The sequence below is a fragment of the Pituophis catenifer genome, unplaced genomic scaffold, assembly GCF_029215685.1.
Source record: "Pituophis catenifer annectens isolate HBS135680 unplaced genomic scaffold, rPitCat1.0.hap2 SCAF_7, whole genome shotgun sequence".
Taxonomy (NCBI): domain Eukaryota; kingdom Metazoa; phylum Chordata; class Lepidosauria; order Squamata; family Colubridae; genus Pituophis; species Pituophis catenifer.
Window position 1 is genome coordinate 85,708,942 of NW_027256887.1, and position 26,495 is coordinate 85,735,436.

At 45.9% G+C, this 26,495-nt stretch overlaps 1 protein-coding gene across 1 annotated transcript in view; it reads right to left on the reverse strand.

Annotated features, from left to right (window-relative positions):
* Window positions 1-23,891, reverse strand: part of GATA3 (GATA binding protein 3) — a 46,873-nt gene extending 22,982 nt beyond the window's left edge. Inside the window, exons 1-2 of the mRNA XM_070947910.1 lie at window positions 23,651-23,891; window positions 11,828-12,361 (exon numbers count right to left, since the gene is read on the reverse strand). Of these exons, the coding sequence (XP_070804011.1) occupies window positions 11,828-12,361; window positions 23,651-23,891 (775 nt within the window). The remainder of the gene's footprint in view (window positions 1-11,827; window positions 12,362-23,650) is intronic.
* Window positions 23,892-26,495: the final 2,604 nt, after the last annotated feature.

A 26,495-nucleotide genomic window follows, 5' to 3' on the forward strand; every position in this document is an offset into this window, starting at 1 on the left:
CAGGCTCCCCACATCTATAGACCTAGCAGCTGTCCATCAAACACCTTCTCAAACAAGGTTGTAAGTAGATGAATTAGGACTGTACCCGGGCTCTCCACATCTGTAGACCTAGCAGCTGTCCATCAAACACCTTCTCAAACATGTGTTGAAGTAGATGAATCAGGACTATCTCCAAGCTCCCAACTGGAATGTCCCTTCCAACATCTGCGGACCTAACAACTAGCCATCAAACCAACCTGGGACATTTTGCAGCCCCAAATCAGGAACCAGCCATGCACATCTGCGCAGTTCCTCACTAGGAAGCCACCTGAACTCTGGACAGCTGGATCCCATGCCAAGATGCCAACTCCCCCTACTCTTAAGCGCACAGACCAACTTTGAGGGATACTCAGTCCTCGACATTCAGGGCTGTCACTAAGCGGGCAACATTTGGTGCCAGAGGCTGCAGTCTCACATCGAAGGGTAGGATCGGTCCATCTGCCTAGCCTAACCATGATCTTCATACTGATATGAGGGTTAACATCATTGCCCAGAGGATCATTGGTTGCTCTCCCACCTCTTTGGAAGAGCTTTAAAGCTCCTGCTGTCTTAAGAAAGTTCAAAACATTCTTAAAGATCCATCTCATCCTGGGCACCCTTTTTTTTTTTGAACTATTACCATCTGGCAGCCGGTACAGGACAATAGAAACAAGGACAAATAGGCTGAAAAAAAACAGCTTCTATCCCAGAGCGGTAACTGTATTGAATTCTACTGTATAGTGCAATATTAATGCAATATCAGGGGTTTTCAATTCAATTGCATAGAATGTGAAGGATGTGTGTTTTTGTTTTATTTTTGATAGTTTCTTATGTATAATGTACACTGAAGATGGCATCTGATTTCGTTGTACGAGGTGCAATGACGATAAAGTACTACTACTACTACTACTACTACTATATGATGGAGGACCAGAAAGCAACTTTGCTTTGCTCCCAGCCAGAAAGAGGAAAGCATTACGGGTAGTCCTCGACATACGACAAATGAGCCTGACATTTCCGTCGTTAAGTGAGACCTCGGCTAAGTGACCTTTGCCCCACTCTACGGCCTCTCTTGCCACAGTGGTTAAGAGGATCACTGCCATTTGTCAGTGAGTAAGTCAACGGTCGCTAAGTGAATCGAGCTTCCCCCCCATCAGCTTTGCTGGTCGGAAGGGGAATCACGTGACCCGGGAATACAGCAATGGTCTCAAATACGAACCCGTCAGAATTTTGAACCCATGACCATGGGGGACGCTGCAAAGGTCGTAACACCTAGTCAAGCCTAACTAGGTGGCTCAGTGGCTAAGACACTGAGCTTGCCGATCAGAAAGGTCGGCCGTTCGGCGGTTCGACTCCCTAGTAGAGGTCTCCTGCGTGAGCAGGGGGTTGGACTAGATGACCTGCAAGGTCCCTTCCAGCTCTGTTACACTGAATAAATGCTTAATATGTATACAGTAAGCCACCTTCCAATGCACAGTGCCGGGCGCTTGAGTGTTGTGGTGACTTTGAGCGGTCACTAAACGGGGCCGTCGTAAATCAAAAAGACCACCTGCAATCAACCGTCCCGAGATTAAACCAGTCTGCAGGTTGAGCCTCCTTTTCTGTTTTTCCTCTCTCTTCCCTTCCCCTTTCTTTTCTCTCCTCTTTTTCCTTTTTTCCTCTCCTGCCTGTACAGAAAGAGACTGCTCTGGGTCTACTCGGTATGTGTGTGTGTGTGTTTGTCACCCGTTAACCACATCCTGACTCTATTAAAGTTCCTGGCGTTGAACAAACAATGTAACTGTCGCGTGCACCAGCCTGACGATAATTGGATTAACTTAAACGGATCAGGGCTAGAAGAGAAAGAGAGAGAGAGAGAGAGAGACAGTGGCCGCCTCAGACAGGCGGGGGATGTTCATGTCACCCTGGAAATACCCTGAAAATTGATCTGGTGGAGGGATCCGCTCTCTCTCTCGCTCGCTCTCCTTGCAGCAGGGACACCGGAGGGCAAGAGGGGTGCCGGGGGAGGGGGAAGCAAAACAAAGGAAAAATAAAAATTATTTTCCCAAAACGGAAGTCGAGGTTTGGCGCCTCTCCGCGAAGAGAAGAACGCTAAAGACGTTGGCCGCCTCACCAGGGAGCCATCATCAACCGGAGACCGTCGTTCGACCGCTTGGGTGCCTTTGGTGTGGCTGCTGGGTTTGGAGGGGGGAGCGTTAGACGGGCCCCAGCGTGTGTACACACACACACACACACACACACACACAAAATACGTAGGCTCACACACACAAAACAACCTGTGGGCAGCGGGAGTTCAGACAACTGTTAGAAGGCGCAGCTGCCGTGGCTGGTTGAAAAAATATCGGCAGGTCTGCGGAGTTTCAAAACAAGGCCCGAATCATCGCAGTCTTCGACTTACAACAATGGTTCGTTTAGTGACCGTTTGAAGTTACAACGGCACTGGGGGGAAAAAGTGACTTAGGACCGCGTCACACACTTAGCACCGTTGCAGGACCTCCCCTGGGGTGCCGTGACTCAAAATTCGGACACTCGGCAAATGATTCGTATTTATGACAGTCGCAGCGTCCCGGGGGGAAGGGGGTGCGGTCACATGATCTCCTTTGGAGTCAAGGGGAGGAGCCCGATTCACTGAACAACCGTGTTATTCACTTAACCCACTACAGCGATCCGTTGAACGACGGTGGCAAGAAAGGTCGTGCGACAAAACGGCGTTAACGAATGTCTCCTTTAGCGACAGAAACTTGGGAGGGGGCTCCGTGGTAGTCGTAAGTCAAGGACTACCTGCCTTGCAAACCGAGATCTAGCAGAGTTAGCCAAATCTGTTTCTGAGCAAGGATGCTAATTCTCAGCTAAGAGGCCTCCATGCAGATCGTTCTACACCGGGGAGGAAGAGAGGGAGGGAGGGGGGGGGTTATTTACTTAAAGCAATGGCCCCCAAAAATTGTTAGAAATACTTCCTCATACAGCAGACTCACTTTGGGTCACTGCCTTTGTGAAATATCCTCATGCAAATTGCAAAATATTTGGGAGAGCAGCCCAGATCAGCCAGTCTAAACAGTTCCCTTTTTTTCTATTTAACGTCTCCCTGACTCATTCATTCACTCACTCACTCACTCACTCACTCACTCTCTCCATCTCTCCCACCCTCCTTCCCTCTCCCTCTCTCCTGTCTCTCCCCTCCCTCTCTTTTCCCCATCTGTCCCTCTCCCCCTTCCTCCCTCCCTTCTTCTCTCCCTCTCTCCCTCTCTGCCTTCCTCTCTCTATCTCTCCCTCTTTCCCCCTCTCTCTTCCTCTCCCCCTCTCTCTCTCCCCCTCCTTCCCTCCCTCCCTCTCTGCCTCCCTCCCCCTCTCCTTCGTCCTCTCTCTCTCTCCCCTCTTTCCTCCTCACTCTTCTTGTCCCTCTCTCCTTCTCTCCCTCCCTCCCTCTCTCCCTCTCTCTCCTTCCCTCACTCTCCCCCTCCTTCCCTCCTTCCCTCTGCCTTCCTTCCCCTCTCCCCCTCCCTCCTCTCTCTTTCTCTCTCTATCTCTCTTGCTCCTTCTCTTTCCCTCTCTCCCTCTCTTTCCCTCCCTTCTCTCCCTCCGTCTCTCTCTCCCTCTCCCCTCCCTTTCTTTTCTCCCTCTCTCTCTCCCTCCCTCTTCCCTTCCTTCCCTCCTTCCCCCCTCCCTCTCTGCCTTCCTCCCCCTCTCCCCTCCCTCCTCGCTCTATCTTGCTCCCTCTCTTTCCCCCTCTCCCTCCCCCTCCCTCTCTCCTTCCCTCCCTCCCTTCTTCCCTCCCTCCCTCTGTCTCTCTCTCCCTCTCTCCCTCCCTTCTTCCTTTCCTCCCTCTCTTCCTCTCTCCCTCCCTCCCTCCTTCCCCCCTCCCTCTCTGCCTTCCTCCCCCCTCTCCCCCTCCCTCCTTTCTCCTGCTCTCTCTTTCTCTCTCTAACTCTCTCATACACACAGGGAGACCCCAGACCTTGAAAAGGCCAGATTAAAAAACAAACTGATCCCAGGGAATGTGAGAAAGATCGGAGGGAAGTTCTCTTTGAAGGAATTTTCCCCCCTTTGCTAAGGGGAAGTTACTGAACACATTCAGGTTTTTGTGGTTCCCCCTCCCCCCATGACACCACCTGTCCGTATACAAAAGCCTCCGTACACCCCTGGGATCCACTCTCCAGAAACAGGTGAGTGAGCAACAGGTTGTCTCAAAGACAGAAACCGGGAGGCCGAGGGGAAGAGAGATAAAGTTATCAAACAGGCCGGGGAAATGGAGTTTTTACAAAGAGAACACAAGGCGGAAGTCGGTTGATGGTGGAATCTACTTTCACTTTTATAAAGGATTCTATCATCAGCGGGATTATCAAAATATAAATAAATTTTAAAAAAAGAACAGAGAAAGGATGAGTGATGTGGATTTAAATATCAGCCGTGCCAATTTTGGTTGCAACATTATAGAGATAGACAGATAAAGAGGCAGGAGATAGAGGGAGATAGGGGGAGAGGGAGAGAGAGAGAGAAAGAGAGAGAGAAGGAAGGAGAGAGATAAAGAGATAAATACAATAGCTAGATGGTTGTTAGACAGCCAGAGGTAGAGATGGGGGGGAGGGGGGAGAGAAAAAGAGAGAGAAAGAAAAAAGAGGAAAAAGAAAATGAGGAAAAAGAAAGAGAAAGAGAAAAAGAAAAAGAAAAAGAGAGATTTCCGCAAGTGTATTTCCACATAAACTATGGTTTATGGACAATCTAACTGCTACAACAAGCATAAACTAACCATGTAATCACAACAAACAAGGCTAAAAATGGAGTTGGCTAGTTACAGCTGGTTGCAAATAGATGGAGAGATAATAGATTAGCAATCTCCTCTAGGATTGCTAATTCTCAAAAAAAAATAAAATAAAATAAACCATCATGGCCTGCCACTTGTACCCTGGCCATCATCAACCTCTAGTAGACATTGCCACAACAGAGATGCAAGCCGGAAACACCGACTCGCCTACGAGGGAACAGCTTCCGAAGCAGAGTAAACGAACAGACAACTCTTCAGTTCTTCAGTGAAAAAGATAGTCCTATCATGAGTTTAATTGGATAAATGGCCTAGATATTAATATACAGCTAGTCCTCAATTTATAACAGTTCATCTAGGGACTGTTTGAGGTTACAACGGCATTGAAAAAAAGTGACTTATGACCGTTTGTCACACTTACAACCATTGCAGCATCCCCCCCCATGGTCACATGATCAAGATTCAAAAGCTTGGCAACTGGCATGTACTTATGACAGTTGTTATGGGTGACGTGATCCCTTTTTGCGACCTTCCGGATAAGCAAAGTCAATGAGGAAGCCAGATTTAATTAACACCCGTGTTACTAACTTAACAACTGCAGTGATTCACTTAACAACGGTGGCAAGAGAAGTCGTAAAATGGGGCAAAATTCACTTAACTGTATCTTGTCTTTTTATGTACACTGAGAGCGTATGCACCAAAGACAAATTCCTTGTGTGTCCAATCACACTTGGCCAATAAAGAATTCTGTTCTATTCTATGAACAACTGTCTCGCTTAGCAAGAAATTTTAGGGGCTGAATTATGGTCATAAATCGAGGACTACATTTATTTTACCTTATGAACTAACTTATATTTTAAAATGTAACTTGTAACCTAATATATGACTTCTTGAGGTTTTGTTTACATCCTACAAAATTGATCACTGCGCTTCATTTTACGTGTATCCTATCACTGGGGAGGGGGGGTTTCATACATTTTTCGTGCTGCTATTCATGTATTTCCAACCAAACGCTAAATAAACGAACGTATTTTATTTCTATGCAAGGCAAAATACACATCTATTACTGCCTACTTAAAAAGAGGGTGACAATATTACATGGATGTGGCATTTGCATATTCACTTCTAACATGGCCCATCGATTCTGGATGAGTTTCCTTCTTCCCCCTCCGGTACATTTCAAGGCTACCCAGGCCTGAAGAGGGTGATTAAACTTAAATCTGATTTAACTTTCTGTTCCCACCCTCCCAAAGGACAAAATTAAATGGAAATTTGCTATAGTGATTAAGGTGCCGGCCTAAAAACCAGGAGGCGGTGAGTTCTAGTCCCGCCTTAGACATGAAAGCCAGCTGGGTGAGTTTGGGCTAATCACCAGGAGATTATGAGTTCTAGTCCTGCCTTAAGGCATGAAAGCCAGCTCAGTGACTTTGGGCCAATCACCAGGAGAAGGTGAGTTCTAGTTCCGTGTTAGGTATGAAAGCTGGTTGGGTGAGTTTGAGCCAATCACCAGGGGACAGTGAGTTCTAGTTCTGCATTAGGTATGAAAGGCAGCTGGGCGACTTTGGGCCAATCACCAGGAGACAGTTTTATTTATTTATTTATTTATTTATTAAATTTTTATACCGCCCCCTCTCCCGAAGGACTCGGGGCGGTGAACAGCCAAAATTAAAAACACACAATACAAATATTAAAATACATTAAAACAAAATTAAATTATCTTAGGCTTCTCCAATTTAAAACCCCGTTACCCATAAAATTCACCAATTAAAAAAAATTTTTTTTAACCCAGCCCGGCTTGCTGAAATAAAAAAGTCTTCAGGGCCCGGCGGAAGGTCCGGAGGTCCGGGATTAGTCGTATCCCTGGGGGCAGCTCATTCCAGAGGGCGGGTGCCCCCACAGAGAAGGCTCTTCCCCGGGGGGTCGCCAGCCGACATTGCCTGACAGACGGCACCCTGAGGAGACCCTCTCTGTGGGAGCGTGTTGGCCGGTGGGAGGTTATCGGAGGCAGAAGGTGGTCTCGTAAATAACTGGGTCCTAAGCCATGGAGCGCTTTGAAGATGAGAACCAACACCTTGAAGCGCACTCGGAAGACCACTGGAAGCCAATGCAGCTCGCGCAGGAGAGGTGTCACGTGGGAGCGCCATGCCGCCCCCATAAGTACCCGCGCGGCCGCATTCTGCACCAGTTGGAGCCTCCGAGTGCTCCTCAAGGGGAGCCCCATGTAGAGAGCATTACAGTAGTCAAGGCGGGAAGTAACGAGGGCATGAGTGACCGTGCATAGGGAGTCCCGATCCAGAAAGGGGCGCAACTGGCGTATCAGGCGAACCTGATAGAAAGCCCCCCTGGCCACGGCCGTCAAATGCTCTTCCAAGGACAGCCGTGCGTCCAGGAGGACACCCAAGTTACGCGCCCTCTCCGTGGGGGCCAATGTCTCGCCCCCAATAGTCAGCGATGGCACCAGCTGACTATATCGGGACGCCGGCAGCCACAGCCACTCAGTCTTGGAGGGATTGAGTCGGAGCCTGTTCCTCCCCATCCAGACCCGCACCGCCTCCAGGCACCGGGACATCACTTCAAGGGCATCGTTGGGGTGGTCTGGGGTGGAGATGTACAGCTGAGTGTCATCAGCGTACAGATGGCACTGCACCCCGAAACCACGGATGATCTCGCCCAGCGGCTTCACATAAATGTTGAACAGGAGAGGCGAGAGGACCGACCCTTGTGGCACCCCACAAACCAAGTGCCTTGAGGTCGACCTCTGCCCTCCAGCCAACACAGACTGCGACCTGTCGGAGAGATAGGAGGAGAACCACCGTAAAACAGTGCCTCCCACTCCCAACCCCTCCAACCGGCGCAGCATGATACCATGGTCGATGGTATCAAAAGCCGCTGAGAGGTCTAATAGGACCAGAACAGAGGAGCAACCTCTGTCCCGAGCCCTCCAGAGATCATCAACCAACGCGACCAGTGCCGTTTCCGTGCTGTACCCGGGCCTGAAGCCGGACTGGAACGGATCTAGATAGACGGTTTCCTCCAGGTACTGCGGGAGCTGTCGCGCAACCACACTCTCAACAACCTTCGCCAGGAAGCGAAGGTTGGAAACTGGACGATAGTTTGCTAAAACAGCTGGGTCCAGAGAGGGCTTCTTGAGGAGGGGCCTCACCACCGCCTCTTTCAAGGCGGGAGGCAAGAACCCCTCACTCAAGGAAGCATTTATAATCCTCTGGAGCCAGCCTCGTGTAACCTCCCGGGTAGCCAGCACCAACCAGGAGGGACACGGGTCCAATAAACATGTGAATTCTAGTCCCGCCTTAAGCATGAAAGCCGGCTTGGTGACTTTGGCCCAATCACCAGGAGACAGTGAATTCTAGTTCTGTGCTAGGTATAAAAGTTGGCTGGGTGAGTTTGGCCCAATCATCAGGAGACAGTGAATTCTAGTTCTGTGCTAGGTATAAAAGCTGGTTGGGTGAGTTTGAGCCAATCACCAGGGGACAGTGAATTCTAGTTCTGCATTAGGTATGAAAGGCAGCTGGGCGACTTTGGGCCAATCACCAGGAGACAGTGAATTCTAGTCCCGCCTTAGGCATGAAAGCCGGCTTGGTGACTTTGGGCCAATCACCAGGAGACAGTGAATTCTAGTTCTGTGCTAGGTATAAAAGCTGGCTGGGTGAGTTTGGCCCAATCATCAGGAGACAGTGAATTCTAGTTCTGCGTTAGGTATGAAAGGCAGCTGGGCGACTTTGGGCCAATCACCAGGAGACAGTGAATTCTAGTCCCGCCTTAGGCATGAAAGCCGGCCAGGTGACTTTGACCCTGAACGTGGAGCCCTTTCTGGACCCCATACTAAAGACAAAACCCCTTTATTCAATATTTTTGCTTATTCTGTTTTCCAAGTCTTTTTTCAGAGGCATCCTATTTCCTGCAAAGCGAAGAATGGAAAGAGCTCCGAATCACAGATTATATCCTCACATTGGTTGCCTTTTAAAACATTCTGGTATAGGCAAAATCTTTATCGGCTAGTTAGGGGAAATACTACTATTATATTTTTTATTTCCTTTTTCTATTTCAAGGCCACTCAACTTCCCAGCGACGGGGGTGGTTTCCAATTAAAAAAAATTAAAAAGTTTTAAAAATTAACTTTTTTTTTTAATGAAATAAAATTGGAAACAAGACAAAAATTAAAAAGAGACCATCATCTATCAAAAGAAAAGAATACAGCTGACTGGGAGACAGAATCAAAACCCCAAAAGGCTTAACCACCATCCTAGCCCACGAGAACAACCAAAATCGTAACAATCTGCAATATATATATATATATTGCCAGATTTTAGCCAGAGTTTTAAAAGACCTTACAAAGTGTTTTGTTGGGATTTTGGAGGATTTTGAGCTGAGATCTTAGCCAGGATTTTAAGCATTTTAACTAACAGACTTTTAATGACACGGGAAAACACCCGAGATTTTAACTTTTTACATATACACACCAGCGAAAACTTATATATATATCTCACAAGGGTGGAATCAGTATAAATCTTCAGGGAATATCATTCTGGAGGGCAGGAGCCATTACACTGATGACGTCAACTGAAATTGCAAATTCCATCCCTAAGCGACGGAATCATTAAGTGAGTCACACTCAATTTTATGACATGCCGCAGTCGTTAAGCGAATCACGCTGTCGTTAACCTAACTCAACTTCCCCCATCGACGTTGCTTGTTGGAAAACTGGCTGGGAAGTTTGCAAATGAGGATCGCGTGACATACACACAGCCATCCTCAATGCGAGCTGGTTGCCCAAAGCCCCCAAACTGCAATCATGTGACGCTGGGGATGCTGCAACAGTCGTAAGTGCGAGGACCAGGTCGTAAGTCACTTTTCTCAAGCACCGTCATAAGTTCGAACAGTCAACTAAATGAACAGTCATAAGTCGAGGACTGCCTGTATTGAAAAAGCACCTCTCCTGGGTCCTTCAAAGTGTTAGCAAGACCCCCACCCCACCCCCCGACCTCAATGAATGGGTGGAAACCCATGGAGACATTTCCTCAAATAAGAGTTGCTTTGCTTTTTCCCAACTAGGTTGCGAAAGGTTGTGGCTTCTAGAACTCCCAGTTCTCACGTGGCAGTAAGCGTGCTCATTCGGCATCCAAGAAGGCCAAATGACATCATCGCCCTCGTTGTGTAAATGACACAAGTAAGGCAAATTAGGTAAATCGGTGCCAGGATGTCACAATGCACGCAACATTGCCGCATGAAAGCCCCTTTGGATTGGCGATTAAGGCGTCAGGCTAGAAACCAGGAGACAGTGAGTTCTAGTACCGCCTTAGCCATGAAGGCTGATTGGGTGACCTTGGGCCAATCACCAGGAGATGGTGAGTTCTAGTCCCGCCTTAGCCATGAAAGCCAGCTGGGTGAGTTTGGGCCAATCACCAGGAGACAGTGAGTTCTAGTCCCGCCTTAGCCATGAAAGGCGGCTGGGTGACTTTGGGCCAATCACCAGGAGACAGTGAGTTCTAGTCCCGCCTTAGCCATGAAGGCTGATTGGGTGACCTTGGGCCAATCACCAGGAGATGGTGAGTTCTAGTTCCACTTTAGCCACGAAAGCCAGCTGGGTGATTTTGGGCCAATCACCAGGAGACTGTGAGTTCTAGTCCCACCTTAGCCATGAAAGCCAGCTGGGTGAGTTTGGGCCAATCACCAGGAGACAGTGAGTTCTAGTCCCGCCTTAGCCATGAAGGCTGATTGGGTGACCTTGGGCCAATCACCAGGAGATGGTGAGTTCTAGTCCCGCCTTAGCCATGAAAGCCAGCTGGGTGAGTTTGGGCCAATCACCAGGAGACAGTGAGTTCTAATCCCACCTTAGCCATGAAAGGTGGCTGGGTGACTTTGGGCCAATCACCAGGAGACAGTGAGTTCTAGTCCCGCCTTAGCTATGAAAACCGGCTGGGTGACTTTGGGCCAATCACCAAGAGACAGTGAGTTCTAGTTCTGTCTTAGCTATGAAAACCGGCTGGGTGACTTTGGGCCAATCACCAAGAGACTGTGAGTTCTAGTCCCGCCTTAGAGATGAAAGGCAGGTGGGTCATTTGGGGCCAATCACTAAAAGATCCTGAGTTCTAATCCAGCCTCAGGGACGAAAGCCGGCTGGGTGACTTTGGACCGGTCATTCACTCCCAGCCCAACCAATCTCACAGGATTGTTGTGGGGAAAATAGAGGAGGAAAGAGTATTAGGTATGCTCACCACTTCGAGTTATTTGTAAAAATAATAACAGATGAGATACAAACAAGCAAACAAACAAACAAATAAATATTCTATCAGATCTTAGAAACGTGTCATAACACGGGCCAGCTCCACATATTGACTTAAATCACAGTTTGATTAATGCTGGTTTCTTCCAACAAGACTGAGGACTCAGTCCTAAATCATGGTTGACAAACCCAGAAGGTCAAATAGGCGCTCCAGAATCTTTGTTTCTCCAAAACAAACTAACATCCTGGTTGTCTACATCCCAAGTGCCAAACAGATTTGGGATCCAAGCAGATTCCAAGAGACCTATTTGATCTCCTCTCTGGGCCTTTCAGTGGGACTGATCTTCTTTTACGACAGCTCCCCGGCCTTAAAATATGAAAACATCACTCCCAACACATTGATAACATCTGGTCTTGTCCTGAAGCACCATCCAATCTTCTTCCCCACCCACCCACCAGTGGTGGGATCCTTCCGGTTTAACAGCCAGTTGGGTGATCGCGCACTTCGCTGTGCGCGCGTGCGCAGTTCAACAAAAAATCACCTTCCGCATTAGTGCTAGGGAATTAAAACAGCTGAGGGGCAGCAATCTGTTCTGCCACACTAATCAGCTGTGAAGATAAAGGTAAGTAAAGCACAGGAGTGGGCGAGCCTAGCTGATCATTGGAGCGAACCGGTTCGTTCCCAGCTGATCGTCAGAGCTACTGGTTCGTCCGAACCGGGCCAAACCAGTAGAATCCCACCCCTGCCACCCACCCACCCACCCAACCGCTCCTCCAAACCAGGAAGTAATCATGAAGGACCCTACCTGTGCTGGAACGAGCCTTAGGTCTGGATTTGCACCCAAATCCGGTTGGTGATCCCCCAAGAAGACTGCTTGGAGGGAAAAGTCCAGCGCCGTATTCAGGAACGTAGGAAGGATAAGTGGCAATCGGATGATGACCGGAAGATGACGCTCCTAAGGACGCCATGTTGCTCCGGGAATGAGACGATTCCAGCTTCATCGTTTCGGCCAGAGACACCTGATATTTAATGCACTCCTTCTCTTCTTGACGGCTGGACCCCGTGGAACCCGGGGTGGAGATGGAAGGATCCGGAGAGACATCTTTAGGAGGGGTCGGCGGGAAAGTGAAGAGATGAGGACTGGAGTGGCCCGCCGACAGCGTGGAGGTAGAAGCCGGAGGGTACACCGAAAGAGGTCCCGGCGAGCCATGGTGGATGGGAGCTTTGGAGAAAGGACTCAGGTTCCATGGGGCAGCACCGTGGTGGCTTCCCAAAGCTTTGCTCCCATCCAGCCATGGGAGAGACCCGTGCAGCAAAGGTGGGCGACACACCTGGCTACCTGCCGGAACAGAAGAACACAAAGGAGGCCTCTGTTAAGCGAGTTTCTCCTTGAACAGACTTCGGACAAAGATCAGGTGAAGAACCCAGCACGTCTAAACATCCCAACGAGGCCGCCCAATACAGGTAGTCCTCAATGTACGACCGCCATGGAGTCCGAAATTACCGTCACTAAGGAAGACAGCTGCTGAGTTGAGATTGGCCTTACATTATGACCTTCCTTGATGCAGTTGTTAAGTGAATCGCTGCAGGTTGTTAAATTAGTCACGTCATTGTTAAGGGACTCTGGCTCCTCCATTGATTTTGCTTGTCAGAAGGTCTCAAAAGGCAATCACATGACCCCGGGCACTGCAACAGGCATAAGTACATGCCAGTTGCCCAGTGTTCTGGGTACGCATGACCATGGAGGTCACTTTTTTTCAGTGCCTCTGTAACTTTGAGCGGTCACTAAACAAATAGCTGTAAGTCAAGAACCATCTGTGTGTTTCGTTTTGCATTTAAGGAGGTTAAAGATCTAATGATGTGGGGAAAGCAATTTTCAACCTACTGGTTTCTGGAAGTCTCACGAAGACCCTTCTCTCTTCCCTTAGACTGGGCTTCATCGTTCTATATATACAGGTAGTCCTCGACTTACAACATTTCATTCAGTAACCGTTCAAAGCTACAATGGCACTGGAAAAAGTGACTTATGACCCTTTTTCAAGTTACGTCCTTTCCAGCATCCCCGTGGTCACGTAATCCACATCCAGGCGCTTGGCCACTGGTTCATACTTATGACCGTTGCAGCGTCCCGTGGGGGGGGAGGGGTGTCACACAATTCCCCTTTTGCAAGCTTCCGACCAGCAAAATCAATGAGGAAACCAGATTCGCTTAACCACGATAGGGTTAGTAACTTTATCAACTGCAGTGATTGGTTTTAAGCACCACCGTGGTGAGAAATGTCATAAAAAGGGGGCAAAGCTCACTTAACGAATGTCTCACTTAACAAACAGAAATGCCTGGGCTCACATTGTGTTTGTTAAGTCGAAGAGGACCTGTACATACAAGGGTCCTCGTGAGAATGGAGACCTTTTCGATATTCACAAACCCACACTCACACACACAAAAACCATTGTAAAGGGAAAGAAATGGAACAATTATTCTACACACACACACATATTTATGTATGTGTGTGGGGGGGTATGTGTGTGTGTGTGTGTGTGTGTGTGTATAATTTTCATTCCATTTCTTTCCCTTTACAACTATTTTTCATATATATCACTGATAAAGAAATAAAGGGAGACTAGTATAGATCTATTTCAAGCTATTTAGCTCTCATCAGCTAGCCATACCCTTACTTGGATTCGAACTTGCGCTGCCTGCATTTTAGGCAGTTGTATTAACCTCTGAGCCACAAGTTCTCCTCCTTTCATCAGCTTGAGCCAGGGATGCAGTATACTCCCTCCCACATGCTGGGGTAGACCAGGTGTCTCAATAGAAAAACTTATATATATAAGCCTAGGATAGTGGATGTGATTTCACTGAGCTATGGCTGCAGTTTGAGAAACTTGGTTTACGTAGAAAAATATCCGGTTGAAGAAAAATACATACAAAAACCTACGATAAGAGAAGAAAGCAAATACTTAGCCTCTACGGGGAGGGAACATACAGTAAGGGTGTGGCTAACTGATGAGGACCAATCAGTCCGAAATAGATCTATATTAGTCTCCCAAAAGGCAGCAAAATGCATGCTTGCTGTCTGAAGAAGCCTAGGATAGTGAATGTGATTTCACTGAGCTATGGCTGCAATTTGAGAAACCTGGTTTACGTAGGAAAATACCCAGTTGAAGAAAAATGCATACAAAAACCTACAATAAGAAAGCATACACACACACACACACACACACACACACAAAATATGTGTATGTGTATATAATTGTTGTCATTCCATTTCCTCCCCTTTACAACTGTTTTTGTCCATGTGTTAGCATGTGACTATCAAATATATATACACATGTACAGTATATACACGTGTGTGTGTATTATATATCTATTGCGTTGTTGTTGTTCCATTTCCTCTCCTGTACAACGATTCTTGAACCGCAGACAGTTTCTAAGGGTCAGTTGGCTTTCCACCGTTTCCTCTATGAAAGCAGACGGCATCCACAGAAGGAAATGGAGTCGGGGCTCTTTCAAAACCTAAGGGAACTCAACAAAGGCACCTTGAGAAGTGACAGACCTGGGCCCCCATCTAAATTGTCATCAATAAGTACGTCACCCCAGCAAATTTTAACCTGCCAAATCAAAAAAGAAAAAAAAAGAGATAACTCCAATCTTCTCTTCAAATCAGGACTGTGTAACGGGTCGTCCTCGCTTTACGACCGCAAATGGAGCCCAACGTTTCTGCTGTCGAGTGAGACATTTGTTAAAGGAGCTTTGCCCCATTTTACGACTCTTCTTGCCACTGTGGTTCAGCGAATTCCCGCAGTAGATTAAGTTAGTAACCCGGTTGTTGAGTGAATCTGCCTTCCCCGTTGACACTGCTTGTCAGTAGGTCGTAAAAAGAGGATCACGGGATGTTACAACCATCATAAATATGAGTCAGTTGCCAAGCGTCTGAAGTTTTGATCACGGGACCGTGAGGATGCGGCAATGGTCGTAAGCGTGAAAAAGGATCCTAACTAAGTCACTTTTTTCAGTGCCGTCGTCACTCTGAACGGTCACTAAATGAACTGTTATAAGTCGAGGACTGCCTGTCCTCACGGCTTGCCCCGTGAGTATGGGTGGGAATGTTCTTGGCGGTTCCTTGATAGGATACCATTCATTGCTTAACACAAAGTTTTGACAGTTCCTTAATTGGGGTTAACACTGACAGGGCAAACCACATTTCCTTCAAGCATTGATAACGTTACCTAGCTGGGTCATGAAATGTCTGCAGGAAAGCAGCCAAGCACCAGGAAACCCCAAACAAGCTGCTAGTTTACCTCTGTACAATCCTCCTGAACATATAGTTTTGGCACCTTCAAAAAACCCCAAAGAAGAGAGTTGTTGTTGTTCCTGACCGTAGCGTTGTGACAATGAGCCACACTGCCCCCTCGGTGGGCCTATGATGACAAGTCATCCTGGCTAAATTCATTGACCGCCATTTTGGGCTACAAGCTTTATGAGGGAAGGGTCTCTACCTGACTATATCAGGGGACATCGAAGAGGTGTCACAAATCAGACAGCAGAGAAGATGCTCAGGTCCTCACCCCATGAAATGGTGGCTAGGCCAAGAAGTTCAGCTGTATCATTTGTGGGATATCTTAAAAGCTTTCCTGCATTTTCCCATCTTCACAATCCCTCATAATCCACACCTCTTTCCTAAGAATATGTCCTCCATGTCTCTGGAGGTATAATCCCCATTTTGTCACCCTGTTCCTACCAGCTGAGGAAGATGGGTATCATACGGTAGTTCCATGTATCTGTAGAATTGGGGGTGAGGAGGCCCCAGGAGCTAAACAATCTCGCTCCAAGTGAAGGCTTACACACGCAAAGCAAAACTAGTTTGATAAAGGATGCTAGAAAATAATAAAATAAAAAATAAAACGAGAAACAGACAAGAAAATAAAAACAAGAGACCCATCCAATTGCTATTTTCTGATACTTCAAATAAACCTAGCCAGAATTTAATAGCTTCAGATATTAGTTTTTTTTTTTTTCTGGGAAAAAAGCTTTAAAAATTGAATTAAGCCCTTTGCATATATGAATCGTAACCCTGTTGTTTTCTTTTCCTGCAAAAAAATAAAAAGGAGGTTTTATAACTTTTGTTTTTCTTTCCCTGCTGGAAAAATAAAACCCTTTCACTTCTCAATTTCTTTGCTTGAAATGGCTTTCTGTCAAAGCCAACGTACCAAGGAGAGAGTGATGTCTTATATGATAAATATATTTAAGGGTTAAGGAGTTATTTGTGAAAACAAACGAACGTCTGAAAAATCATTTAGCTGGGAGGGGGGGAGCTTTCATTCTAACATGTATCATCAGTTAAATATCCGAGGAAAGGTTGTGAAAATTCAAATAAATGAACTGGGAACTTATTTCTTGGTAAAATTATATACGATCAAGTTTAACCCTCGGATACATTTTTCTATACAGTACTGAATCTTTCAATTCATAATTTGAAGGTACGTTTGACTGGAATAAAATGAGCTAATTCCTAGTTATTGGCCATAAGATTTGCCAAATTTGGGTTCCAAATTTCTTGGAAATTTAGCCTAAATGTTGAGAGGTGGTACGGATGAAGAGTTGGCCATTAGTCACCTAGAGCTTGGTAAAAAAAAATTAAATAAATGGATGACTATATAAATGTTTTAAAATAAAAAAGACAGAAGCTGCATTTAATATACTTTGGAAGCTAGATCTGAATAAGGATCTAACCTGCTACGGTTTTGAGTATCTATTGAGAATCATTTTAATTCTCTGGAATTAACCATTTAGTCAATATCCTTTCCACTTCCCACTAATAATACTTTTACCCAGAAATTGCCACCGCATATTCAAGGTGGTGATTTTTTTTTTTTTGCTTTGAATTACATCCTTAACAGGGATAACCAGTTCCTCTGAAAATCTTATGATTCTTGATGAATGTATTTTTTACGTACGCTGAGAGCTTATGCACCAAAGATAAATTCCTTGTGTGTCCAATCACTCTTGGCCAATAAAGAATTCTACATCTAAAGAACTCTAAATATTGTAGATTTCCACCACAGCCCATTTAGGAGGGTGGGGGGGAATCTAAATTTCTTCAAAGCAAGTTCCACTGTTTTTCAAAGAAGTTGAGGGTTTTATTCACATATATATTTTTGCTAGAAGTTCTGATGAAGATTGGTGAGATCACCAAAACCACCCAACCTTAGATGCCTCTCGCCAACCCTGCTGAGTCTCTATTAGGTGCTGTAACTATACCACTTAACCGACTAGTTCTTGTGGGTATGAGCAAGTGACCGTAACAACTACGACCCTGCCAGGAAAAAAGTTTCAACTGCTGAACGCTGCCAACCCGTTTTAAAGTGAGAAGAGCAGTCCCATCGACATCTTGGGTGATCAGTTGGCAACCCTAATCAAAGTTAGAGAAAGTGATCTGCCCAACCAACTAGGTTTCAAGAAACTTTCTGGCTTAGGAAGAAAGCTGAAAGGAAAGACAAGTGATACTCTCGGTACATTAAGCTGAAATCCAAAGGAAACAGGTTAAAAGCGCCATTCTCGCTGGTTTCCATTTGAATTCCTCATTCTCCTTGGCTTGATCTCTGCTACAGGCTCCTGCTCCCATCCATTCCTTGGTCTCTTCATCAACACTTGAATGGATCCAGCCCCAGGGGCTTTTGAGGTTTTTACAGGGCAAAATATTTGTCCAACTCTAATTAGGGGGGGGGGGCATTCTCCTTTCCCCTTAGGGCAGAGGGCTAAATTTAAAAGCTGGCCCTCAACTGTTAAGGATTAAAGGTGCCTCTTGGCTCCATGTCTACCTGCCAGATCCCAGGTAGAACTATCAAGATATCAAGGTAGCACGCTTTATTCTTTAGAAACCGTCTCTGGACAGACAGACAGACAGACAGACAGACAGACAGACAGACAGACAGAAAGACAGACAATAAATAGCAAATCTGATTGATCTCATGGGAATTCACTTTTGTCTTAGGATTGTGATGCACCCACAAAATCAACTTGTAATCTGAACCCACCCACCCAGCTGTTCGGGGTGAAGGTCCAGGAACACACACACACCCCCGCAAGAAGGGGTCACCAAACCTTATAGCATTGGGCTGCGGAGGACCTTGAAAAGAAGGGGGAATTAATTTTCAATTCTTGGACTCGATTCTGCTTTTTTCGGAAAGCAACCGTAAATTCTTTCCCAATTGCAACCCGACCTGGGTAAAAATGCGGACTCCTGATCGCATGGGGGGGGGGGATCTAAAATGCAGTAAAACCAGCTACGTTGGTTTAACTTAGTGGCCTTAGGGGTCTCGGTGGCGGCCTCCAGATAAAACTAGGCTTCCTATTCTCAGCCACTGGAGCCGCCTTCGCACAATGCATTTAATCCAGTCGGTTATTATAAATTCGGCAACTTGAACTGGCCCAGTTCATGGGTCATTGATGTATTGCACAAAGGCAGGGAAGGGGTTAGTCCAGGAACCGGGTTAAGGGTGTTGTGTGAATGTAGCATCCGCTATCATCTTCAGCGACCACCACCCCCTGAGAGGCAAGACGGGGCGGCCAATAAATGTAATACAGAATAACGTCAAATCAATATTTGTTTTTCAAGGCCTCTTTTGGAAAACAAATTGCCTGAATACAATCGTATGCATTTTTATTTTATTTTTTTGGTATTGCATGCACTCAGAATTAAGAAGCCAGCCCGTTAAGGGGCCTTCGTACTTCATAAATGGAGATGAAATTATCAGAAATTCTCAGAATTTTGCACACACACACACACCAAAAAAGGCAATTCATTTCTTTCAACACCTGAAGGGTAGATATGTGTGTGTGTGTTTCCTAAAAGGAGACCACCTGCTCCATCCAGACTGAAGGTATGCATTTACTCAGGAGTAAACCCTTGGGATTTTCCACCCATACTTCAAGATTCCTGCAAGATCTGGCTGTAATATTTAAGAGGCCTCCCTTCTTTTCCCAGCCAAGCCTCTGGGATAGGAAAACCCCTTCATTTCAATCACTTCTCCCCCACCTTCCCACAACATAATCCTGGTATGCAAACTGCCTCTTTCCCCCCCTCCCAGTCCATTTAAATATATTTAAATTCCAGGGAGGTGGGGTGGTTTTTTTTGTTTTTGTTTTTTTTTTGGTGCAAGTTAAAAACACCCTGGCAGAATAAGGCTGGAATCGAACAGACGCATCAATGCAATTAATAAGAATTCATTTATTCCTCTAAGAAATGCCTACAGGGAGTAGAAAGACAAGCCTCATTTTTTTTTTTTAATTAATGGCTGGATTGTTTGGCTAACCTTTTTTTTTTTTTAAAGCCAGGCTTCTAAGATTATTGATTTGGGGAATTACTTTCCTTCTTATCTGCTCTGATGGATGGAAAACCGTCTTTTCAAGGGCAACAGAGAAAAAAGATTGCTCCTCATTTAGATCTTTATTTTTATTTTTGGGGGGCTCCCCAATAAATGGCTCCCGATCCAAAACAAATTTCTTTTGATTTTCCACCCTACTGAAATCGAACATAAAGTCAAAAGCAGTCTCAATCCTGCATTGTTTTTTTTTTTCTTGCTTTGGGAATCCAGTTTCAAACAGGGCCAAACTCAAATTGATGATGATGATGATGATGATGATGATTAGGGGCCTGAAGCTAAATCATATGGTTGCAGGAACTGGGTATGTCTAGTTTAATGAAAAGAAGGACCAGGGGAGACATGATAGCAAGTCTTCCAATATTTGAGGGGCTACCACAGAGAAGAGGGAGTCAAGCTATTCTCCAAAGTATCTGAAGGCAGGACAAGAAGCAATGGGTGGAAACTGATAAAGGAGAGAAGCAACTTAGAACTAAGGAGAAATTTCCTGACAGTTAGAACAATTCATCAGTGGAACAACTTGCCTCCAGAAGTTCTGAATGCTCCAACACTGGAAGTTTTTAAGAAGAAATTGGACAACCATTTGTCTGGAATTGTACCAGCCCTATACAATACTATATAGGGTTTCCTGCCCGAGCAGGGGGTTGGACTAGAAGACCTCCAAAGTCCCTTCCAACTCTATTATTCTATGTTCTAAGCCCCGCTTTCTTTTATTTATGGGTCACCATTTTGACTTTTTTTAAAAAAAAACCACAAATCCCTTCCAACTCTTGTTATTCTGTTGGGCACCAAGGAAAAAGCCTCAGCGTTGATTTTCCGCTTTTGTGGCGCTTAAAAGACAAACTTTTTTTTTTTAAGAAGAAACGATAGTAATAAAATGAAATAGGATCTTTTTTTTTTTGTAACGATGTTAGCTAGCAATGCCCTTATGAGCAGCATTTGGGGCACGCCATCTAAATTTAATCCTCACCTAAGAAAAAAAAAGGAGGGGGAAAAAAACCTCCAGTCCCTACTCATGGCAGATCAAAGCAATGGTTTGCGAGTTAAAAGGAAAAGGGCGGGAAGGCCTAAATAACATTTTGTTAAGACACAGTGAAAAGTTTAATAATGACCTGGGCAATTACTAATCAGGGGAGGGGGAGGTTAATTTTGCTTGCTCAATTGCCGGATTGTAGGTGTGTGTCTGAGGGAGAAGGATCAGTTCTCTCTGCCTTTATCTTAGCACATTATATTCTGAATATCAGGTCTATTTTTCCTCACCTCTCCCCCCTCTCCTGCCCACACCCAAAAAATGTCTAATTTGGAAGTACAGTTGAAAGGCACTTTTAAGAAGCAAATTGAGGAAGAAGGAGCAGATTCATTTCTAACGTAGACCGTATTTGCATTCCCACCCTTTTTAAGGGACTATCTATCTATCTATCTATCTATCTATCTATCTATCTATCTATCTACCTACCTACCTACCTACCTACCTACCTACCTACCTTCTAGTTTTAAATGCTCGGAAAGCAAAATAAGAGCTTCAAATCCGGGAGGAGAAAGTAACTTTTAGATCTTAAAGGAGACTAGGTGGGGGGGAGGGGGGGAATCTAACTTTAAAGCCACCCCTTTGGCTCCAAAACGGGAGACCAAAGTTAAATTGTTTGGGTTCTCCTGGTTTTTAAAGGAATTTTACTAGGCTGAATCCGCCTGAGTTAAGAATTTTACTCAGGTTAGAGGGGAAAGCCAAGTTGGATTTGCTTCTGAGTAAATTTGCAAAGGTGGGTTTTTTGCAAAGGGAAGTATATTAAAAAAAAGTATTTATGAATTCAAGAGCCCTTAGATTATCAGGCCCTCCTGAAATTCATATTACGCACTCCCTGTTCACACCTGAGCGACCCTTACAAGCACCTATCAAGGAGGAGCAGCGTTGTGTGATTCCCCAAAAACTGCCCAGTGTGGTAGAGACTTTGGCTAAATCCTGACAAGCTCAACTTTGGAAGTCAAAAATATGCAGCCGGAAAATCTCACAAGCTAATGAAACACAGACTCTACTACAGGAGGGTAAATTATTTTTGCTCCTCTTTACAACTTTCATTCCATACCAATAAAAGAGAATATTTGTAAGCTCAGGGTTGGAATGAGGGAGTTCCTTGTGCTCTCTGAGCTTGGTTTTCTTGCAGACGTTTCATTTAATTCCATGCATCCAATATTCCCTCTCTCTTTTTTCCTTTTTATCTTTTAAAAGGTTTGCAAGCATCATATTTTATTCCATTTTTTTTCCACTGCCCAGCCTACAAGGGTGTCTTTTTTCCCCTTCCCTCAATTCAATATGACAGGGCTTCAAAACTGACGTCCAGATGCTACATTCTGGATTTTTTCCCCTCTTTTGACACAAAATGACACCAGAGAGATAGAGAAATCAACTGAATAAAGCCAAAAGTTTCTTTATGGACACTTGAGTGCAATTTACTCAACAGGCCCTTCTTCCTAATGTTGGGTTAAAAAATCCTAGGGCCATCCCCGCGTCCCCATCCAGAGCATATAGCCCTCAACCAACCATGGTTAAGGCTTGGTGGAATTGGTTCTCGTGGCTTATGAAGTCCATGTCTGCCTACAAACCCACCCAATTCCATTTTAGCCTAGTTAAAATGCATGCAGATTTAGAAGGCAAGTCCCTTCCAGATTCTTTCGTGAGCGGCTTGTCTGTCGCTAAACCTGGTTAAGAAGGATTTTACAAAACCCAAGTTATTCACTTTTTTTCTCTCTCTCTCTCAAATAAGGCCGAATTCAGACGTGCTTCGTTATTATTATTAGTTCAATTAGTTCAATTAGCTCCTAGAAACAGGGGTGGGTCTCCATTGCCTGGAAACCCTTCAGGTGAAATCGGAGTGAAACCTGGACCCGGTTACTCGCCATTCAATTTGGCCTACATATCTACCTCCAAGTCTGGAAAAGGAGGAGAATTTGTTCCTTCTCCATCGGATTGAGACCCACCCAACCTGTCTTTAGCCTGCATCAAACAAGGAACTGGCCGGCTGCGGCTGTTACAACAGGCCAAGTTTAGGGAGTTTAAAGTTGGTTTCTTTTTTTTCTTCTTCTTCTTATTTTTCACACCGTCTTGCAACCCCGAGCCAGTTCGCTTCAGTTTTAAGATTGACCCAGTCGGGTTCATTCAGCTCTGGAGTCAAGAACTCGTGTGAACGCAACCAGCCCTAAGCCGAGGTTGAATAGACACCCAAGATCTTTTCACTAAAAATGGGGCAGGGGAGGAGAAGAGAGAGAGAGAGAGGGAGGTGCGATATATATATAGCCCAGCAAAAATATTTTTTTATTATCATTATTATTATTATTAATTATTATTATTATTATATAACATACATCAGCAAATTGCAGCTTCCTGCAATAACACCAGCGGAACTGCAAAAAACTGTGCTACTTGTACATCTTAAGAAGGTATTTGGTTGATACCTAGGACGCTGGCAGCGACCCATATCAACCATTAGCACCATGGTATTCGTAATAACATTTTTGAATGTTCAGTTGACTGAGTTTCATATTTAATGAATAAAGATAATAATAATAATAATAATAATAATAATAATAATAATAATAATAATAATAATAATAATAATAAGCCTCAAAGGCTGTGAACCTCACTAAAGATTAACCAATAATAATAATAATTAATAATAATAATAAGCCTCAAAGGCTGTGAATCTCACTAAAGATTAACTACTACTACTACTAATAATAATAATAATCCTCAAAGGCTGTGAATCTCACTAAAGATTAACCAATAATAATAATTAATAATAATAATAATAATAATAATAATCCTCAAAGGCTGTGAATCTCACTAAAGATAATAATAATAATAATAATAATAATAATAATAATAATAATAATAATAATAATAATAATAATAATAATAATAGGCTAGGATCGCTGGATTAAACCACTGCGGCCTTTTAGTAGGGAAGCTAAAGTGTGCAAAAGGCATAAGTGGAAATGCAGCTCCTCTTTCACTTACAAACACACACACACATACATACACACCCTCCGCTCGGTTTCCGGAGGATTATTTTGTGTGTGTGTGTGGTTTTTATTATTTTTTTATTATTTTTTTGCTGGCTGTCAAAAGCAGCAGTTTTGGAGGGGATGGGGAGGGGAGATCCGAAAAGGGGAGGAAGCCTCCAATGCATGTCCCCCCACCCCACCGCCCCCAAACCCCCCCCCTTCCCCATCCCCGCCAGGGCACTCACCGTGATGGGTCGGGGGGTACCGCTGCACCGTAGCCCGCACGGAGTTGCTGTAGTAGGAAGGGACGTGGTTGCCCTGCCCGTCGATGTTAAAAAGTACATCCATTTCCTCGGCCAGAGGATACTGCGTGGGGTCCATGTAGGAGTGGCTGAGTCCAGGATGATGGGAATCCGGGTGCTGCCCGTTGAGGACGGCCGGGTGGTGATGGCTGACCCAGCGGGGCTGATCCGTAGTCACTTCCATGCTGTCCTCCGCGGGACCGGGATGAACCGGGGAGAACGGCGGCTGCTTCTCTTTAACGGCAGTCGCCCCCGTGCAACAAAAAAAAAAAAAAAAAAAAAAAAGGAGGGGGGAATAAAGACAACCGACTCCGTGGGGGGGGTGGGAAAAAAAACTTTCACTTGCACAAAAAGTTTTCTGAAAGTTTGTCTTTTAAGAGCAGCGATCCAAAAAACAAAAGCGGGCAGAAAGTTTTGCAATAAGGGGGGGGGGGAAACACGCCGGAGCGGGGAGAGGGGTGGGGGGGGTTTGCTTCGAATTAAACCCCCTTTTTTTTTTCCTTTCCTCCAATCCGGAGCGAAGTTTGGGGGGGGGGGAAACGACGAGCTTTGAGAAAGCCGGGGGGGAAAAAAAAAAATCACCGGCAGAAAATTGCTCCCCCAAGCCGCCGCCACTGGCCGCCTTGCCCGGATCCGACACTTTTCTGCTTTCCCTTTCCACGGGATTACCTGCGAAGGAAAGAAAAAAAGAGAAGAGAAAGGGGGGGAAAAAAGGAAAAGAAAAGGAGGGAAGGGGGGGAAAAAAGCGAGGGAGAGAAGGAGGAAGAGGAAGAGGAGGAGAGGGGGAAAAAAAGGAAAGAAAGGCGAAAAAGGAGGTTAGAAACGGCGAAACGACTCTTTTGCACAAACACACACACACAAAATCGCGCAACCTGCAAACTTATGCGGCGCTGGGGGGAAAAAAAAAAACTCCGGCCAGACTCACCTCTCTGCAGCAGGGAAAGCGGAGCGCGATCTTTCGGTTTGCGGGAATCGGGAGTGCCGGGGAGAAAAAAATCGGTCAACCGGAGCGCAAATGCGAGTTGCAAAAGCGCCGGGCTTCCGACAACGCCGAGAGGGGAGAGGGAAGAGGGGAGGGGGGGGAGTCGTTGCCCAAGCCGGCCGATGGGATTTAAGGGGCGCTTCTTCTTCCCCCGGGGCTTCTTTCCCCGACACGGGTTCGCGGCGGAGGGGAGGTGGGGTGGGGGAGCCGAGAGACCGGCAGTTACTCTGCCGGGCGACGCTGCATTTCTGGCGGCCGTTGAAAAGCGAGGGGAGCTTGCAAAAAAAAAGGAAGGCGTGCGCGGAAGAGAAAGAGACAGAAAGAGAGAGAAAGAAAGAAAGAAAGAAGCGAGCGGGTTTTTGCTCAGTTTGGGGTCGGGGTGGGCTCCCCGCTCGCCGGGATCATTTTGAAGGCAACGGGAGCAAATCCCATCCCCACAAAATAAAATTAAATTAAAATTAAATAAAAGAAAGAGGGGAAGGAGGGAGGGAGACAAAAGTGAAAGGACAGAAAGTGAAAGGACCAACAAAAAAGAAAGAAAGAAAGAAAACGGGGCAAAGAAGGAAGAAAAAAAAAACGCAGCGCTGGGAAAAAGTTTGCAAAAAAAGAAGGAAGGAAGGAAGGAAGGAGAAGATGTAGTCAGCCGGCTCAAAATTGGCTTCCTTCAACTCCCTCCTCCTCCTCCTCCTCCTCCTCCTCTCTCTCTCTCCCTCCCCCTTCCTTCCTTCCTTCTCTCTCTCCCTCTCTCTCTCTCTTTTTTTTTTTAAGGGAAGGTTTTCTTTCTGAAAGAATCAGGATGGCGCCAGCAGGCTCCAGCATTAAGAGACAGCTGTGGCGAGACGCAACTTAAGGAGGATCCCGTACCCTCGGCGGGGAGGGGCCTGTCCTTGAACAAGGGGAGGGGGAAAGGAAGGCAAAGGGGCGGCCCGGTCCCCTTGCCCTCTTTCCCCTCCCCTCCCCTCCCCTCCCTCCCGAAACAGCGTCTCTATTCCTCCCACTCCTACCTGGGGCGGAAAGATTGCGCAGGATGGGCAACTTGAGAAAGAGTTAATCATCTCCCAATTTAAGCGGAGAAGAGGGGGGGGAGGAGAGAGGGAGGGGGGAGAGAAAGATTTCCTCCGCGTTTCCTCCTTTTATTTTTTTTTATTTTTTAAAGGAGCACTCCAGTCTTCTCCCAGCTCTGGGGAGCTCACCCCCCAACCCCAATCCCAAATTTTACACATTTCAAGATGTACAAACAGGGCATAAAAATCGAGGCATGTCGTGGTTTTGTTAGGATAAAAGGGGGAAACCCGCGCGTGACAAAGCGGGGCGTTTAGACGCGGGGAAACATCTTAGTGGGCTTCCTTACACACAATCCACCCACCCACCCACCCAAATTGAGACCCGGGGATGGAGGGGGGAGAAAAATCTTAGGTAAGCAGGTGAATTTTACAACAATGGGTCAATTGGTCCTTAAAAAGAGGTGGGAGGGGGGGGCAGTGAGGCGTCTGGGCAAGTTCTCGCTTTTGCATTTGAATGAGCGTTTTAACCGGTCGCGCGTGGGTGCAACACGGGGACCGTGTTTTTAAGGAGGCCTGGGAGCCCCAGGTCGAGAGTCAACGTTTTCTTTTGGTTATTCCCGTATAAATATCCCCGCCGTCCAAGCGGGAGAAGAAGTTTCTCCTGCTTGTTCGAGGGGGTTGGACTAGATGACCTAACAAGGTCCCTTCCCACTCTGTTCATCTGGTTAAGAAAGGCGCTCCGGTTTCTTTTTTTTTAAAGTCCCTTAAAGGGAGACTTTGGGAAACACGAAGAGAGAGAGAG